At 42.4% G+C, this 19,914-nt stretch overlaps 1 protein-coding gene across 1 annotated transcript in view; it reads right to left on the bottom strand.

The window, feature by feature from the left end:
• Nucleotides 1-6,289: 6,289 nt before the first annotated feature.
• uacab (uveal autoantigen with coiled-coil domains and ankyrin repeats b) overlaps nucleotides 6,290-19,914 on the bottom strand; it is a 43,515-nt gene continuing 29,890 nt past the window's right edge. Inside the window, exons 4-19 of the mRNA XM_019275843.2 lie at nucleotides 19,438-19,502; nucleotides 17,935-17,992; nucleotides 17,709-17,779; nucleotides 17,329-17,435; nucleotides 16,813-16,994; nucleotides 16,000-16,034; nucleotides 15,509-15,565; nucleotides 15,197-15,304; nucleotides 14,207-14,239; nucleotides 13,266-13,358; nucleotides 13,022-13,052; nucleotides 12,899-12,948; nucleotides 10,034-12,736; nucleotides 9,667-9,819; nucleotides 9,316-9,381; nucleotides 6,290-8,778 (exon numbers count right to left, since the gene is read on the bottom strand). Of these exons, the coding sequence (XP_019131388.2) occupies nucleotides 8,707-8,778; nucleotides 9,316-9,381; nucleotides 9,667-9,819; nucleotides 10,034-12,736; nucleotides 12,899-12,948; nucleotides 13,022-13,052; nucleotides 13,266-13,358; nucleotides 14,207-14,239; nucleotides 15,197-15,304; nucleotides 15,509-15,565; nucleotides 16,000-16,034; nucleotides 16,813-16,994; nucleotides 17,329-17,435; nucleotides 17,709-17,779; nucleotides 17,935-17,992; nucleotides 19,438-19,502 (3,884 nt within the window). The 3' untranslated portion in view covers nucleotides 6,290-8,706. The remainder of the gene's footprint in view (nucleotides 8,779-9,315; nucleotides 9,382-9,666; nucleotides 9,820-10,033; nucleotides 12,737-12,898; nucleotides 12,949-13,021; nucleotides 13,053-13,265; nucleotides 13,359-14,206; nucleotides 14,240-15,196; nucleotides 15,305-15,508; nucleotides 15,566-15,999; nucleotides 16,035-16,812; nucleotides 16,995-17,328; nucleotides 17,436-17,708; nucleotides 17,780-17,934; nucleotides 17,993-19,437; nucleotides 19,503-19,914) is intronic.

Below are 19,914 nucleotides of genomic sequence, written 5' to 3'. Positions count from 1 at the left end.
GTTCCTCCTTGTTTCAGTCTTTATGCTAAGCTATGCTAACTGTGTTTAGTACAGCGCTGGAGCTTGGAGGTGATTAGCTTAGCATCACTGCACCCAGCTGTTGCTTGTCAAAAAAATAACAAAACTTATTGTAATAATTGATGAGCTTTAGAGGTGCTGGCAGGTGGATTTTGTTACATTTGGACAAAGCGAGGCTAGGTGTTTCGCCTTGTTTCCAGTCTTCCAGGATCCGGCTCATGGCCTGATACTAATCGTACAAACATAAAAGTGGTAGGGCAGCCACAAATTATTTTGATAGTCGACTAATCACCGATTATTTTTTCGATTAGTCGACTAATCGGATCATATGTAAATTGACTGTCCCAAAGAGGGGCGGGTAGGCGGGTGCTGTAAAGCTCGCGGACGGAGCCGTGAGCCACCTTCGCCCCCGAGTCTTTCCATGCCGACCCAGAGCCACTGTGGAGGGAATGCGCCCGGCAGAGGCCAGCCAGCGCCAGGGAGAGGTCCCACGAGGGGATCCTCCCGCACCGTGTGGCCGTCCCTGACCCGCCGAGTTGAATCCCCCGGGCAGACTGCGCGGAAGTTGCGGAAAAATCGCGGTGATTGGTTAAAATTGCAACACCACCCTGTGCTATACAAATAAAATCTGATTTGATTTGAGCTAACTCTCTGCAAGAAAGTGAATGAGCGTATTTACTAAAATGTTGAAGTTCTCCTTCAAGCGCCTTAGCTCTGTTTGACACTGTGCTCATTTAGCTTAAAGTAATAGACGGACAACTGTGGGAAATATGCATATTTGTTTTCATCAATGCCAATCTGATTTTATGTGTTTATAGTATAAAACTGGGACAAGGAGGTAATTAACTCATCTTAGCATACAGACTGGAAACTATCAGATGACTATGCTCACTAATTAACTTGTTTGTTTAAACAATCCACAAACAGAAATGTGGTTTTACAGTGAGTTACATTTCCGCGCATTTTCCAAATATTCAGCTGCTGATGGGTCCTGGTCTTTAGTGCCAAAAGGTTGATTGAAATACTTGTCAGACTTTTTCCAGATAGAATACTGCTGCAGGAAGTCGAAGCCTAAATTACAGACACCAGTCACTTCTCTCTGTATCTTAAATCTGAATAATATGTAACAATTATCCCATTTACATGTAATAAGTCTTCACTGAGGCACCCTTCGTGTCAGTGGTCTGTTTCGGATGAACTGGCTACCCGACCAGCATGCCATCCCAAAGATACCGCAATTGAAAATGGAGCAGCTCCCAAACGCCAACATCACATCAAAACGGCTTTTCATCCAGTCTTCATCGTGGAATCAAACACAGCCTTTTCCAACCGCACTAACAAGCTCAAGCTAACACCCTCAGGCCTAACCCAATGTCTTTAAGATGATTGAAGCAGCCAGAGGTGGCCTCAGCCATGTTTCCGAGGACCAAGCAACCCCAAAAGCCTTATCCTATTAAACCACATACACTCATCTCATGTGTTGTGCCACGAGCAGACATGCAGAACTGGGGCGATTTTCCGTTTGAGAGCGAGAGATTATTGTAAAAGAAGTGGTGGGAAGGATGACAGTTAGAAGGGAGAGGGAGATGTGGTGGTTTGGGCTCCATCTGTTTCTTGCTAAGTCAATGAAGGGAGGAAGAAAAGCTGAGCAGATACACTAAGCATTAGTGGTTAACCAACTACTAATGAGGGAAAAAGAAAAACACTGAACTCAGATGAAACCATTTAGCATACAGTGGTGTACAATGTCCTTACTGGGTTTCAGGGGAAAGATGGCCAACACTCACGTAAGCCTCATGTGTAATAACCAAAGGAATAAAAAAAGAAGTGGAGGTTGGGCCTGTTTCTAATCTAACTCTGCATGTGTGCTTTAACCCATCCGCAGACTATAGAAGAATCTGTTTGTATCCAATACATGTACTTCCACACCTTTGATACAGCAAATGTCCGGGGCACTCGGCTCTGGTGTAGCCTTGGCATGTAAAGCTTGATCCCTCTGCCAGGGTTTGGGGGCTTGAGGTTTCCCATTCCTCTGATCGCCTCTCTTCCCTCATGTACCCCCACATCCCACCACCCCCTCAAAGCTCTGGAATAAATCCTGGGAAATGAGAGGGCCTCCTGCCCCCTTTTTTGCTGCTACTCATTCCCAGGTGTGCAAATCCCAGGTCAAACCCGGGATCAGACAGTTACACTGCCAAAGCGTTAGATAGAGGAATAATAAATGACGGCAGATAAAAAAGTACAGGGGGGGATGTGAGGTGAGGAGCGAGAGAAAGGTGAGAAGTGGGAGAAAGAAAAAGAAACAAGATGAAATAAAAGAAAGAGATGGAAGAGACAGAGCTCGGTTTTGGGAATGTGAGCCATGCTGAAACCATTCAACTCAAATCAGCACCATGTGTCCTCCAGAGCCTTATTATCCCATAAATGAACTTTATTGAGGCAACAAAGTGCTTTGGAGCTCTGCAAAAACATTAAAGAGGCCTCGCCTGTCTCGGCCTGGAGCCAAGAGTAGTCCGATTCCTCAGGGGACTAATGAAAAAAGAGAGGCCCCCTGGCCTCGTGTTCACTGCCCCCAGTATAGCCTCACAAGCTGGCCTGGCCGGCACTGCTTGAGTAATGGCCTATTAGAGACAGAGAAATAGTTAGCAATTACACCAGGGAGACAAATATGGCACAGACCTCTTAAGTGACCTGACCTGTGGAATTAACCAGGAAGGAAGGATGACAGACGAAAGGTAAAACAGCAGGAAGGAAGGAGGCGGTAGGAAAGGAATATATACGACATGATAGGACAGCGAGGAAGGACGACGAGGCAGAGCGAGAAACTGCGACAGTGTCCTTTTTTGTGATCTCGCACATCTGACATACGACTCAAACTTTGCTTACATTGTGGATTTTACTTAATAAAGTTGTGGAAATCACCACAAAAAAACTGAGTTTAAGAGTTTTTGTTGGTTTCTGGGTGCATGATATATATATCAAAGTCTGTGCTGCTGCATATATGAGCGTTTAAAAAAAGTTGTATGAAGCCTTTTGTGGCTGATAAAATGATTCATGTGATGTCACTCGCGGTTTGAAGACTACAAGTTTGGAAAATGAGAAAAGTCTGTTGATGTAGCGTTAGAAAGAAGTGATCTCTGTTGCACGCTCATCATCTCCGCTCGTGGTTACATTAGCCGCTGCAAGCATAACAAAACCAAGTCTCTGAGAGAACTGTTGGCGGTTGAGGTGCATTGTGGGTGAGGAAAGCTGCATATTTTGACGAGGAGAATGTGTGGTATATATATAAAAAAAATCTCTTGTTTGGCCTGAGGCCTCCCAAATAGATTAATTTGACCGTGTAAGAGAGGAAGGGTGAAAATAACCACACAGGTAATAAAAGTGAGGGCAGAGGAGAACAGAGGTTGAGAAAGCTATTTCATGTGTCAGTTAGCCATAACAAAAAACTCGTCACAACGCCTGTAAAACACAAGAGGAGGCCTCCGAGTCTCTCCGACAATGCGAGTGGCGCAGAGGTGGCAGGCTGCTGTGTGAGATGACAAACGTTTCTGACAGCTCACAGCACTGGAAGCAAAGATGTGGGCGTGTATCTCATGTGTATATAACCTCCCGCCTGCTTCCTCAGCCAGTTTACCACTCATGAAGCATGTGGTGGATGGCCAAGACTTATTCCAACATAAATAAAGTCTCTGATCTTTCTTGGGATGACGAATTTTATAAAGATGGGATTCTTTGCGGCCGGGAAAGGGGTTACGATGGTAAACCAAATGGCCGCAAGTAGATGTATGGGACTGATTAGGACCCTGGAAATGAGATTAAAGAGAGATCTACCAACAGATTGAATTGTATTTGCCATAATTGCTGAGAACAGCTTATTCAGGACAGACCGCAAAAAAGGGAATCATAAAACCGAGGAAGGAGGAGGAGTAGAGAGGAGGGACGGCTGCCACTTGAAACCAGCAAGCTTTTTCTCAAAGGAATCAAACCCAGGACAAGTCTTGTATCAATTAGAGGGTGTGTGCGCATGTTGTGTGTTTGTGTGTGTGTGTGAACAGAGGTATGAATTAGCTCTGACTCATAAACCTTATAAAGTTCAGCTCCAAGCTTGTATTAATAATATTTCTTTTGTAATCTTTATTATTTTTAAAAGCAAAGGCCAATTTAACCACAATGTGCTCTTTTAAATGGAAAAATTCCCCTGTGCTCAGAGGCTGCATGCCATGAATGTATCTGAAATGAGATAACTGGAACAGCCATGACCTCTGTACTCAGCATCCTGCCGAAAAGAGCTTTAATGAAAAATAAAATCTCACAAAGAGGGAAAAAGAACCAACAGACAAATCAATAGAGGCGCAGGCTCAGAGATAAAAGTGAGCGCAGTGTGCCAAAGAGCTCTCATTCCTGGGTTGATTGAACTTAAAGTGAAACCACATGAACCGAGCGCTTTTCCACAAGGGAAGCAAGTGTGCGTGGAGCTAAAAGCACACATGCACTATACTGTAGGACGTCCTAAAAACCTTTCTATTCACGATTAAATAAGAACAAAACAAACGAACGTGCTTCAGACTGGCAACACAAGAAAAATACATTTGATTAAAATAGTAAAATCTTGATTGGTGCACAGAAGTTTGTGAGATCAAGCTCTGCTGCAACAGTTTGGCCTAAAACAAAACTCTCATTTAATAATCAAAACTTTCACTTTGATGATGTTGCTCTGCCTCAACTCTTTGTGAGTTTCCTGATGGACAGTAAAATAAACTGCTGTGAACTTGCTGCTGTTAGCTCAGTTTGTTAGCCGGGCTGCCACCATGGGAGTTTTAGTGTGTTTTAGACCACAAGGAAGAAGAGGCTTTTAGGCCCAGGCAGGGCGCAGGCAAACGCTGACGGGAAGCAAAGCCAGTGTCATGCCAGAACTGATCTGTAACTGGGCTATGAACATAATGTCAGAGGTGAAAAGACCAAAGGAGACATTGAAGGAGGAAGCTAAAAACAATAAAAGGAGAGAGTGACCAAACAAGAAGCCGCTGGACAAAAGTAAATCTGGGACTGAGGATGGGAATGTGTTGGTGCTAGGATGGCCATGTAGTGACTGGATATGCAAGGCAGGAGGCTTGAGGCAGAGGTTGTGTTTTATTTCACTGACAATGGCACATAAGTGGTTCCACCAGCAGCAGGCCGTGCCTGGTGCAACTGGCAGCCTTATATACCGTGCTGCTGCTACCAACCTAGACCCTGACACTGAGTATCTGCGGTATCTTTGGGATGGCATGTCTGGGGCATTCTGACCCTCCTGTTACATCTCAACATAACCAACATTAGACAAAACCCTTAAAATACATTTACACTCGGTTATATTATCGATTAGTCTGTTTGTTCTACTTGTGCTGAACATTACCAAAGAATCTATTAAACTCCCAAGAACTGATTAAGGTGCATTCTCAGTTAACCTGGGGACTCTTTTCACCTGAACACCCTGGAGAGAAGACAACAGGTGAGTGACTTGCACATACACACACACACATTTCTATCATAATGCTGCACAGTCACATCACATTTGATCAAATACCTTTAGCTGCACAGTACCACAAAGAGCGTTGTTCAGGCTACCAAACTAACTGAATGTTTGTTTTGCAGGCCTGGCTCCATTCATTCTCTGCTGAGGGCAATACAGAACACGAACACACACACACACACACACACACACACACACACACTCTAAAACATTCACTACTTGGTTTGTGCCTCATTCTTTAATATATTAACTCATAGTGCTACCAAATAAAAGGCTGAAAGACGGACGCTGAGCTGGGCTTGTTGCTGTTGGACTAGTCAGTAATATTAGCTGGCTGCTTTGTCTTGTGTTGTTAACCTTGTTTGATGTTTGGCTGTCAGCAAATTTGTCAACTAGTTTTGATCATAAGTAATGTAAACAGAACAAATGCATGTGTACAGCTGTCCATATTCATGACAGTGGTATTGCACTGAATTGCAAATTTCTACACAACATTGCTTTAATATAAGACACGCTGGAAGGTTCTTAGGCGCTTTAGGCATCATAACGTGGTCATTAAAATACATCATCTGGGGACCATGAAGGGTATGTACAAGATGTTGTGTCAATTCGAGTAGATGTTCAGATATTTCACAGCGTGAATGAAAACTTTGAGGCACTAGAGAAAGTCAGATCATGGTCGGTAGGCTTCATCCTCTGGGGAACATGAATGTGTTCTTCACTGTAGTAATGACAAAAAAAACACACTGCACAACTATGTAGTTTTCTATGTTAGGCACTTTTATTGATTTTGTATTACTGAGTCATAAACACAAATATTACTGCCAAAGAAAACAACCAATTTAAACAGATTGGTGTACATTTAGAGATTGAACTGGATTTCATTTGTAGTCAGAAGAGGGAAGAAATATTTTAAAAAAATAGTGTTAATGTCCTAATATCTGCATAACAAAATACAAGAGGTATTGTTTTCTAAACCATCAACTGTTTTTTTGGGCCAAAAATATTTTGTGAGGTGTGTTAGCTGGAAGGCAAAGACAGGAGTGCTTCAAATAATCCACATAAATAAAAAGGGATGTGTTCTATTCTCATCGACTGGCATCCTATGGTAAATGTTACCCTGAACGTGTTTTGTGCCGTTCTACTTCCAGACCTGCTGAATATCAGAAATGTCACACTGTAGTACAGTAATTAAAGTAGTACAAATCTATGAAAAATATATCAGTGTCAAGGCATACGAGACTCGCTCAACAATCACAACACCACTACACTACACCATCAAGAGTCACAAAGAGCTGGATCAGGGGTATGCAACCGTCGTCCTGGGAGAGCTGCAAAGTTCACTGCTGCAGAAATTAGCTTTTATATCAAGTCAAGGACATTTGGTGTCTTTTAAAAAGAGGTTTGTATTAGTAGTAATTTAGTTTAACATTTCATATATTCACTATCTGTAAAATATTTCTAGCAAATGTATCTGTCAGCTTCCAAAAACAACTACTGCCCACCCCTGGGCCACACTGATTATTACAATTTCTATCAACTTGGCCTGCCAAGTCTCACCACTAGAGGACACTCTGGTTTCAACAAAAAGGACAACGTGCCACTGCAAACTGTAGGACACAGCAAGAGATCTCCACTCCGCACTCCCCAAATGACTCAAAATCCAGCACAAACCAGTAACCAGGCTGTGTGAATGCCACATACCAAAAAATGGAGCGTAGTTTTTTTTTATATATTTGGATGATGATTTCACCCTCTATAGGTCTCTTTGGTATTTGGATTATTCTGAGAAACGCGTGCTAGTTTGGACCTCCAGAAGATGATAACCGTGCCACAAAAATCAGTGCAGTCTCAATAAAGAAGCTAACAAGGATAGGTTCAAGTTTGTCCTAACACAATGAGACTTATTGAGTGCTGTAATTGTTCCTGCTGTCCATATTGGACGTGAAGGGATCCTTTAAATAACTCTATTCCGATGTAAGAGGTGAGGGACAAAATGAGTCAAATAGCTTCAGCATTCAGTGCATAAATTCATTCTGTAGATTTCCCTGCGGCACAGCAAGGAAATCCGTTTGTGGCAACACAAAAGGTCAGGAACCTTGAAAGAAACCCACTTTAAATGACTAATTCATACCACTGAAGCCTCATATTAGCCATGGTTACACAGAACATCCCTCTCTTAAACTGCAATCATGTTGAGAAACTCTTCACTGTCAGTCAAATCCTAATGTGTTTTGAATGTTCCAATGATGGGGACAACAACCACAGTCCTCATTCTATGAAAACATGTATTACAAAGTCCAGAATTTAATATTTTAGTTACGATACTTTCACTGAAGCTCAGTTAAGGAAGAATTGTGAAGCGAGGAAATACAAAGGGAGGTATCTTCTAGACTTCAGTAACTGCTGAAGCCTCACGATAAAAATCTATCACCCTTTTATCGCCCCCATCGCTTACATAATAAGTGAATTAGCCTCTTTCAGCTGTGTGAACAGGAGGAACGATCAGAGCGAGCATAACCTGACAATTGTTTCTAGGAAAACTGTGAGCCTATCCTTCAAACTCTAAGAAACATTACTGTTGGTAAGCACAAAAACATACTGTATGAGAGCGGACTGTCGGGTGGGAATGTGAAAAGTGGTCTGATATAATGACCGTTTTACGATTCAGCTGAGCATTTCAAGAGTGAGTGATCTATGAAGAGGACCTACATTTCAAATAACTCCCGTATCACAGAATTTAAAGGGTTTAAGCTGCATGAAAATACAGATTTTCATCATTATTCATAACAGATTTGTTAAAAAATGTAAAGAATCGCCGTACTGCAAGAGAAATGATGGATGAAAAATGTTCCTAAATGATTTCGAAACATGAAATTGATGCGACTTTTAAATAATCAGTTTTCATTTTCTGCTTTTTGACTTAATTTGAAATAACAAACTGCAAGTTTTTCACATTTACGCACACCATGGAGATTTTGATGTGTGGGAAACAGTGTACACACACTTCTTTCTGAGCAGCTTGTTAGGAGCGCACACACACACGCACACACACACACACGCACACACACACTGGGCACCCACAGGGGCCACAGCAGGGGAACACAGAGAGGGAGGAGATGTGAGGATCGTGAACTTGAGTCAGCAGGTAGCATTTTGTTTAGTCAGAGGAAGCTTTAACACACAAACTCCTGTCTCATGCGGATGATCTGTAGTAAGGCGGCCTGGACGTCCTCATCCATGTGGCCCTATGAGAGAAATAACAGAACAGATCACTGCACCGACATTTTACAATAATAATTTGGTCTGAATCCATATTTTGTTACAATTTTTGCTTCTTTGAAGTGTTGTAAGATCTAAAATCATTACATAATCCCAATCCATCTGCAACGTCTGAAATGTCGACTGCGAGCCAACTTAGAGCCACGCTGCAGCTGTTTTAAGCTCCTGTTTGTTTCCTTTTCACCAAGTTGGACAGACGACACTTCTCACAATTACTTTCTGCTGCCATAAGGATGGTAAACATTTATGAGTAAGTGAGTGTGATGGGGAGGTTTAGTTTAGGGATAAAAAGCACAAAAGTGGTGCTGTGTATGAGCAAGAATTGGCGTATTAAAGACCAGGTTTTATCAGTTTAGTTATTCTGTCATGAACTCTGCAAGATCAACCTCTGTTTTGTTGTTCTTAAAATACACCCATACTGTACAGTCATCAATCAACATTATATTAATTATTGTCATGGGTGCGAGACAAGCTTTCATAGTGGGTAATGTTCAGACACTTACCTGTGCTGCACTGAGAAGATGAGTTCGATAAATTGAAACCACTTCCCGGTGTTGCCTCTCAGCATCCTGATCGAGCAGAAAGGAGAAACAAAGACATGAAGACGACACAGTGGTTAACTCTGATGTCTTCAACAGCTGTTCAGTGACTGACTTGGTGCAGTCGGTTATCATTCAACATTATTCTAAATCTTATAGCTACACCTAAATATATAAATAAATAGAGTTTATTGACTCCTACATTTGTTTTTCCATTCAGTCACTAACAGACTTAGCAGCAGTAAGTCTAAAGCATATAATAATTACCATATTTACTGTAATGCATATTTTAGGATGAACTGCATGTCTACTCACAGCCAGCTGTTGCTGTAGGCCCTTGATCTGAGTTTGGAGTGTGTCGATGTGCTGCGTCTGTCTCTTATTGGGTGCGTTGCTCGTGTATGCCAGCTGTGACAGACCATTCAGTGCCTGCTTCAACCGCTCAACATCTGTCAGCAACTCTGTGATCTAAAACACACACACACACAAAGTTAGACACAAACATTAACATTCATAGATATTTCATTACTTTATCAGCCACATGACAAACTGATTACTTTTTAATGGTGGATGATTTCATTTTTACATCTACAAGCAGTTATATTTAGCTATAATTTAAATAATAAATCAGGATTAAAACAATGAAAAATCTATTCAGAATTCAATTAGAATGGTAAATTACCTTTTTGTCTTTGGCTTCAGTCTGCTGAGCTGATGTCTGAATCCTCCTCTGAAGGTCACAGATGGTGCTGAGCGACTCATCATATCTCTCTTTCAGCTCCCTGATTTCTCTTTCAATTGCACGTCCTTTCTCCTGCACGGCCTCCATCTCTGTCCGGACCCTGCTCTCACCTTCCCTCGCTCGCGTCGACTCGTGGTGTGCCTCTTCACACTCCTCCGCTAAGCTCAATAGCTTGTTGTTAAGGTTGGCAGCCTCCTCCTCCAGCTGCTGCTTCTCCTTCTTCAGCTGGTTCATTTGGTCTTCCTTGTAGCGAATATCCTCGAGAGCCTGCGTGGCTTGGAGGAGCTCGGACTGCAGGGCAGACACGTCTTCAGCCCTCTGGGCGCTGTTCTCTTCCTCTTCGCGGAGAGCCATCCGAAGCTTGGCGACTTCAGCCTCCAGAGCTTCGCTGGACTTGGCCTGTCGCTGCAGCAGTGAGGCCTGATCCTCACGACATTCCTGCAGTTCTTTCTGTAAGGCGCAAACCCTCTGTGCCTCCTCCTGCTGAACCTCTCTTGCCTTCTTGCAGTCGGCCTGGGCTTGCTGCATGGCATCGTGGAGGGCTTTAAGCTCTGTGTCGTATGTTGATATCCGAGTCAACTCTGATTTCAGACGCTCCTGGAGATTCTGGATCTGACTGTTGCAGAGGGCGTTCTGGTCTTGAAGACTCGCCTTCTCAAACATTACCTCCTTGTGCTGCTGCTCTAAATTGGCCAACTTCTGAGTCAACTCCTCAAATTTACCCTTGAACTCTTCCTCCACATTCTTGTGCTTTTCACTGATAACTAGAGCAGAGTCTAGTCTCTGTTGAACAGATTCAATCTCAACTTTTAGTTTCTCTTTCTCCTGTTTGTCTCCTTCTCTGGCCGACTTTTCTCTATTATACTTTTCTTCCATTTCCAACAGCTTGCTTGTCAACTCCTTCACCTGGGCGCCGTAAGAGTGTTCCTTTTCCTCCACCGCTGTCAGCGGGATAAACTTAGACTGAATAGCCTCTTGTATTGTATCAAGTTCTTTCTTCTGGGCCTCCAGTTCCTGGGTGAGCTTAAGTGTTTCCTCCTGAGCCGACTCATACATCGCTGACGCTTGGTTTGCTCTATTCTCTGCCTCAACCACAGCAGCATTCAACTTATCTGTGGTAGCTTTGTGGTCTTTTACGCTCATAAAGTCTTTTTTCATCTCCAGCAGGACATTTTCCAACTGTTCTTTCAACTTATCGTTTCTTTCTTTCACATTCTTCAATTCTTCCGCACTTTCTTTTTCCTTGGTCTCCGACTTCAACATCTCAGCTTTAACACTCTCCAAAGTGGTACTTAACTCCATCCTAACTTGCTCGTGCTGCTGTCTGGGAACATACTCTCCCTCCAAGCTCTGTTTCAGAGTCTGGCTCTGCGTGGTCAGCTGCACACACTCTTTATCTCGGTCTTCACACGTCCTCTGCAGAAGTTCAAGTTTCTTTATGAGGTCGGCGTTCTGACACCTCAGATCGTCCATTTCACTCTGTTGTCCTTCACTGGACCTGTGGATACTGCTGATAGTCTCCTGCAGCGTGGCTCTCTCGGTTTGAAGCTGATGAACTTGTGCCTCTGCTTTTCCGTACCGCTCGCTGGCTTCCACCAGTTTGTCCTCCAGCTCCTCCAAAGCTGTTACCATGTTCCTCCGAGTCTCCTCATGGTCCTTCACGGGTATAAAGTCCATCTCAATCCTGCTGTTGAACTCATCCAGCTGCTCTCGTAGTATATCTCTTTCCTCCTCGCTCTCCTCGACCTCACGAATCAGAGCCTGGCTTTTGGCGGTCAAATCGACCAGTTTCCTTTTCAAGGAAACGTTCTGGTCTTCGAGGGCAGCCAGTATCCTCTGTTGTTCCTCAGCAACCCCTGATCCTCCCTGGGATGACGGACTGTCCAGCTTTCGATGGAGCTCGGCCACCTCCTCTAGCACACGATCATAGTCATCCCTCAGCTCAGCAAGCTGACGCTCCTTCTCATCAACTGCGTTGGTCAGCAGGTTTTTCATGTTGTCAAACTTCTCAGCGGGTACCGTGTTGCCATGTTTAGTCTGAACCTCCTTCAGCTGGGTTTCCATTTCTACAAGAGTTTCTGCTAGTTCATCTCGTTCTGTGGTCAGAGCTACCAGATCTTGATTCAGCCGCTCTGCCTCAGCTGCTAGCTGGTTCTCGCTGCTCTTGTACTCCTCCAAGGCTTTCTCGCTCTGTTTGAGGCGGTTACGAACTCGACCTACTTCGGCCGAAGCACCTTCATACTTGGCTTTGACATCCTGGAGCTGGGCACGCAGTTCTTCTGCCGCCTGGCCTCCTAGGTGTTCCTTGACAGCGACTACATGGGCTTGCAGTTGTTTGACCTTACACTCAGAATCCAGCATCCTCTTCTGGACGTCCCCCAGGGCGTCCTCCAGCTCTTGTATCTGCTGGTCAGCCTGTTTCTGGATAGTATCTCGGCTCTGAACCAGCTCTTGGCACTCTCGGTTTTTACGGTTCAGGATAGATTGAAGCCGCGCCATTTCTTCCTCCGCTGCCTGTTGTCTTCTCTTGACTGCCTCATTTTCATGCCGGAGTGCGTCCAGTTCACCGGAGAGGTCCCATCCCACAGCGGCATGACTCTTCTCTGGAGGTCTGGACAGTGAACGCGACATGGCAGGATTCTTCTGTGGAGAAAGAAGAGAAACATGCTGATAAAAGTACACCAAATACTGTATTAGCAGTTGTGTTCAAGTCCAGCTGCGAAACAACAGATGTTTGCTCAGATACAAATTACAAACATTGTATTTTAAACATTTTTTAGTCACATCAACTGATCCAAAACTTACCTGTTCTGCATCCAGGCTGAAAGCTTGTTTGACCACCGAGTTTTCTTTACCTGAAAGACAAACATAACGTTCAAATCTTCTCAGATATTTTTTATTAGCTTCAAGAAGTGAAAGGAAACTAACCTTTGATGACAGATTGCCCAGTGTAGTCGCCCTGTAAATAGATACACACACTCATTAGAAAGGTTTTGTTTCAGCAGGTACATACGTACGCCGACAAAGAACTTTGAGACTTTTAAACTTCAGATATACCTGAATTCTCAGGATAATACAAAAAAATCTGAATACAAATTTAAAAAAAACTTAAATACTTTAATAACCCAGATAATTAAAGTCTTGAATAGAAATCAGACAAAGAGACACTAACCAAAGTACTCCGAAGTTGGACCTTGACAGTCTCCAGGCCTCGAGCTCCGTCCTCTCTTTCTTTGGCACTGAGTAAAACCTTCAACTGCTCCTTCTGATCAATAGAAAAAAAAGCAAAGGTACGAGTTAATCAAGCAAGAGTAAACAGACACCTTCTGATGAATACGCGTGTGACTGAATGATGGGAAACAGTCAGTTTCTTTATATCACTTTATCAAAAGGAATACAGAATGCATTTTAATCTCCCACAAATTAATATTTGTACATCTTTGAGAAATGTTTTGAAAAATACCTGCCACACACAGTTTATTAGTTATTTTTTCATCTTTTAAAAACTTAAAAGATACACCAGATCCCTGCTGAATTATTCAGAGCTCTGCAGTGTGTGTTTTTGTCACTACTGTAGGCTGTAGGCTCAGTGGAGCAAATGCAGCAGAATAGAGGATGCGGGGATGAAGAGAGCTCTGTAAGACAGTATATCAGCATCTGTGTCCAAGATACTAAATCATATGGACAAGTATTGATCAATTCAACTTAATAACTAATTAACTTGAATTCTTTCTTTCTATATTTGCACAAGACTAAAACAGTGGAACTTTAGTTTTGTTTCAGGAAGTTACAAAATTCTGAATCATCACAGGACTTGACCTTGATTCCTGAATATGTGTGAACCTGATAGGGAGTGATTGGCTGGTATTAAGTCAAAATGTTGTTGCATTTCAGACTGTGCTACTTTCCCTTTCCTTTCACTTCCACATTTCCATTTCTATGTTGATACAGGAGCAGCAACATCCTCCCAGGTCTGTTCCAGGCTTTCGTTTGGTTTTAAGTGCTTTACATAACAATGGCAGGTTAATTATAATGTGTACCCTGTGTAACATACGACAAAGAAGGAAGGTCACAATGGCACGTAATGATCAAGCAATCCTTTCTAGTTCATACCTCTTTTTGTGTGTCCTCCACTGTTATCTTTTCCTGCAGATCAAAACAAACATAAAAAGTCAATTTTATTGAATATTTGTGGAGCCTGCAAACTGATATTGTTCTGGTAGCTAACACTGAGGAATGATCACTTAATTTTGTGCTTTCTGGACTGTTGTCCAACAGTATGGTCATCTGCATCTAAAAACAACCTTTGCAGTGGTACAGGTTTCTCAAAATAGGGCTGCTAGACTTGTTTTAGCTGCTCCATTAGAACCAGCAGTGAGCAAAGGATTTCACCAATAACTCAAAGCCGGTCAGGGTTATGTATGGAGTACTCATCCCGAGAACTAACGCATACAAATAAAACTGTAATCTACAGAGCCACAACAAACTGTAATATCTTACTGCTTGATATCTGTGTAATTAACACATAAATAAATAAATCATCCTTGATATATATAGAAGTAGGTATAACTCTGTTTGTGTTTACCTTCATATGCCTCTCATTCAGTGTTTGACCAGCTTTTCTTAGTAGATTAATTTAATCTTGGACATAATTTCCCTGTATAATGATGCACTTAACGTTTATCAAATAATATGGCATGTGTTCTGTGTTTAATGAGGACCCCTGGATGATGAGCTGATTGCCACAGCGTCTGCTAATGGGGATGCTTTAAATAAACAAATCTAGCATTTCAAAGAAATCTTTCAAATAAGCACTCACTCGGCCTCCTCTGAGAGAAACACCTGCAGTTAGAGAATGATTGCACATTTCCTAAATCACACATTACCCTCATTATATTAACTATGATTATAAAGGCCAAGAGAGCGTGACTCAGCTTAGCTTTTATTATGATTATATTTACTTTTATTCGTCATCCAGACCTCTAGTAGGACCCTCAGATCTACCCGCAGTGCACCAAAAAGTCTGCAGTCAAGGACAAACTTCACTTTACTGTACTGCTTCGTCCAGCTCAGTAGCTGTTGCTGTGTTGTTGTTTTGCTCACCTGTGTGAGCTGTTGCTGTAGTATGTTGACCTTATCTAACAGGACTCTGTGCTCCTGGCGGTACTTAATGAGATTTTCCTGCAGGGTCTCGTTCTGTCTCTCCAAGTCCTAAAACACACATCAACACACAAAACCATCAGCTTACAAACTTAAACCAATCAAAGTTCAATCGCATCATCAGAACTTCATGGATATGGATGACTTGATGATTGATTTAATGATTTAATAACTCTATTTATATCTCACGAAGGTGTGCGTTGATGAAGCAAAGTGAATGTGTGTATCTGTGGAAGCTGAAGTTCCAGCACGTACATGTATTATCTGATCCCTTATGTTGGCCTCAGCTGCCTCTGAGCGCTCCACCGAATGCTGCAGATAAAACAGGATCTCTTTTACAACCACGTTTTGAAGATATAACGTTACTATAGGTTATGCAAGGTTATGGGACAACTCTCCCTTACAATCACTAGATGGCAGTCATGTGCAATAGGCTGCACTACTGAACTATTCAAAAACAATGATTTGAGATGCGGAAGAATTGGAAGCAAAATCCTGAGGGGGTTTTATAATTAGCATTTGAATGGTGGACAAAAAGGATTGTGATTTGTCAATAATGGATTATAGATGCAAGCATCTTGACCTTGGTCATCTTTTAACAAAGGAACTGAAGAAGCAAAATAGCTGTCTTATCATGCTACACCTCTAAAATATGTAAAGTAGTGCAACAACAGACACTCCTCATTATAAGGTAAGGTTTAATGGATGATGCGAGTACGGGGAGTGAATGCTGGCTGCAGGATTACCTGTCGCTTCCACTGTTCAATCTTTGCCTCTTTATCTGTAACAAAATAAGAAAAAAGAGATTGCATTATGCTTCTCATATGTTATCGGGATTACACAAAGATGGTGTTCTCTGAAAACATTTTCCAGGAAAGTAATGCACACAAGGACAGAAGACACGTGGAAATTTTTCCTTTTTGATAGAGCGTATAGTTAGCTGTCATTTAAGCATGTTACTAACTAAACTTCTTTAGAGTTTCTGTGCTCTCTCGTCCAGCAGGTTCTCATGGATCGTGGCTGCTGCTGTGGATTGGACCTCTTCCTGAGGTTTCTTCCACCTTTTTTCCCTGTTAAAGGTTTTTTGTGGGCAAGTTTTTCCTCAGTCGAACCGAGGGTCTAAGGACAGAGGGTGTCACTCCCTGTACAGATTGTAAAGCCCTCCGAAGTAAATGTACTCTGTGACTTTGGGCTATACAAAGAAAATTTGATTTGATTTGATTTGAAATGTATCTAATAGAAATATGGAAGTGAGTAGAGGTGGAAAAAAGACTCCATACAGAATGATACAATGAACGATATTTGTGTTATGTAATCATAACTACATAATCTAAAATGCAAAAACCAACGGATATTTACCTGTGTGTGTGTGTGTAGTGAAAATGTGTGAGAGATTGTTTTTCACTGCACTTTCTGAGCAATGTTTAAATTTAAGAAGCTGTTCTTCCTTTTTTATTTGTGAGATCATTCATAGTTAATATCAATTAACACGCTAATTATGCTCTTCTTGGATTTACTTAATTGCCAACAGGATCATTTTATGTGCTTTGACATCTGACCTCTGGCGGCTTTGTCGAGGTAACTTTTGACCATCGAGGCCAGCTCCGGGTTCTTGCTGAGGCGAGAGTAGTGAAATGCATCGTGACCCAAACCGTCGACTGCCTTCACGTCAGCGCCGCTCTTCAGCAACACCTCCACTGCATCCTTACAGCCATACTCGCAGCCCAGAATCAGCGCTGTCCTGCAGGGGCAGGGCAACAAAGAACAAAACACAAAACAAGCTCTGAAACAACTGTGTCGATAAATATGAGGCTCTCAAATCAGAATGTGTCAAAAACAACACTTCACTGTGCATTTTATTTAACGACTGCTGAATAATTTAGTGCTGATTTGAGTTGATTTTTCTTGGTTGTTTTTGCTCCTAATTGGGGTGTGTTCCCCATCTCATTATTATGCAACAGTCTGCCTTTTTTTGTTTGTTTTGTACTTTATTATTATTTGATTGTTAAAGGAAAAAATGCTCAATAAAGATATTCTACCAAAGGTAAACACCATTGAGGTCTGATGTCTCTTACTTGTTCTGTTTGTCCCGGGTGGTGATATCAGCACCTCGCTCCAGCAGCAGCTGACAGATGCGTGGATGACACATCTGAGTTGCCAGCACCAGAGGTGTCCTGCCATCCTGGAGGAAAGAGGCATACAGAAAATAACATAAAGGTACATCCAACGGTGAGATCACAACACAATACAGTCCTATACAGTCGAATGCAGAGCGCTCACTCGAGTGGAATAAATTAAGACTTGCTGCTTAAACTGACCATGCAGTCACTGATTGCTATTGACAAGGAAAGAGCCTTCTACAATAAAAAGTGAACACATGGAAACACTGAGCAATATCTGAGAAGAAAAACATTGCAACACGCTGAGTGTTATGAAGTGAAATATCAATTCTTACAAAATCACTGGCATTCACAGAAGCCCCGCTGTCACAGAGAAGTTTCACACTGGAAGGGCAGCCTGCCATGACTGTGGAGAGAAAAATCAGAAACAAGTGCAATCATTCCATTTAGCTCTGAAAAACACACTTCAACACGAGCAGGGAGCGTGGACCTGGGCTGATCTGTTGGTATGTGGTAGACATTAATATTAAAGTGGATGTCTAAACCTGGAGTCAGTCTTACCGGCGTCATGTAGAGCTGTTCTTCCTTGTAGGTCCACGTTTCCAACTGGACAGTTGTGCTGTAAAACATCAAGCACAGGTTGGAAAGAAAGTGAAGCAAACTATTCTAAAAAGGTGCTGAAATACCTGTTGTGTGCAATAAAACAGTACATTCTCACTTGCAATAACAAGTAGTTATGTAAACAATAATTATAAAAAATATTCAGTAATATTAGTGTGCTGAGAAAAAAATCATGTTTTTACAGTATGAGGTACCGTGCAATTATTCAAAGCATGAAAAGGCTTCAATCATAATTGCTGCAGTCCAGGTAAACTAATTATGCTACCGTTTATGAAACTGAGTCATTACTAACACCCACTTGCAGATATAGCACGCGTAGGCAACTTGATAGGTCAATTATGGCCCATTTTTCTAAGTGGATAATGAAGTTAGCTTGATTTGTATGTTGAGTATTTGATCTTGACCTTCGGGATTTTCAGTTATTCCAAGCTTTTTAAAAGGAAGTCAGTTATGGCTTATTTTACAAGGAGACAAACTTTTGACAAAGACCGCCGGTCGTCTTACTTCAAATCATTTTTTTCCCCTGGCAACAGCAGGCAGGTCATATTAGTCTAAGAGGCGCTGTGCTGATATGCATGTGACATCTCTACACAGTCAGTCAGCTGGTTGTTGGACATCAGTGACTCTACCACCGTGGTGATGAGGGCCTGCTATGACGCCTTGAGGACTCAATGCTAACAGGGGCCTGATGTTGCTGGGTAAGCTTCCCAGTGAGCTCTGGCCCCCCACTATAAAAACCCCACTCTCTCTAGCAACAAGCGCCAAAAATTAGCAGCATGCTCAAATAACAAAGCGAGGAGGTAGGGGGGCAATGGGAGCTGATGGCAGAGCATGGAGGGGGGATATCCTATACCTTAAGGGTTTGGGCTGACGGAGGGAGATAGTGGAGGTGGTGGGAGTGTTGGGTGTTGGCGTCCAGCTGCTATGTCTGGTGTGATGACGGCACCAAGAATGGACGGCAGGTTTGCAAGAGGGTAGGCTTGTCAACACCGCTGACAACCCCCTGCCAACAGCCGCGACCTCCGTTAGATCACTGCCAATGCGCGAGATGGGGGCAGGGGCAACGTGCTACGACGCTATGAAAGCACAATATTGCAGAGATAGCCCGCCTCATTGTAAACACATAAATCCTCCAGTGGGTCATCGTGACTCATCAGGGCCTACTGTTGACTGATACAGAGTGGGCTCAGCTGCCAGAGCTGTTTGGCTATAATTATTTAAAGGAGCTGAAAGGGAAACTGCTGTGACTGGCCGGTGACTGCAAAACTGCTCTGTGAAACATGCATACAGTAGAGAGTACAGAGTCCTTAGACACGCAGCAGACCAACGCAACTAACCAAAAACAAAAACAAAGAATAACCTCAGGTGAGACTTTGTCTTATATTCTTACACGTTTTCTCACAGGAGTAAATATCGAGTCAAATCTGGACGTCTGCACTTTACCTGCAGGAGTTTCTGCACACACAGAGAATGTCCATTTCTTGAAGACAAGTGAAGGGCATTTTTACCTGAAAAAGATAAACGTAGCAATCAGAAAGTGAAACATTAACGTTTTTCTGCTGCATGTTTTTGGAGCCAAATGTCGCTACAGCATGTGCAATGATCCCTATGACTCTGCTTGTATCACTTCATCACGGCGAGTGCCAGGAAACAATATTATTCTTTGTGAGTCACGGCTTATTATGCGGTATTATCTGAATAGATAGCCTGCACAGTAAGAGAGATTATCACTTATCAACAAGGATGATTAAATTGTACAGCAATGATATACAATAAAGAACATATACCTGGCTCATGATGTTCATTTGTTTTTTCTAACTCAGTTTACTTGTACACCCGCCAATTAATACTTCCAATATTTTATCAGAAAAGGTAGAACAAATATTATAATGTTAACTATTTTAGTATATTATTCTTTTA

Source organism: Larimichthys crocea, chromosome VIII (assembly GCF_000972845.2).
Source record: "Larimichthys crocea isolate SSNF chromosome VIII, L_crocea_2.0, whole genome shotgun sequence".
Lineage (NCBI taxonomy): Eukaryota > Metazoa > Chordata > Actinopteri > Sciaenidae > Larimichthys > Larimichthys crocea.
The sequence above is the reverse complement of the archived record's forward strand: the minus strand, read 5'-3'. Positions and strand labels throughout refer to the sequence as shown.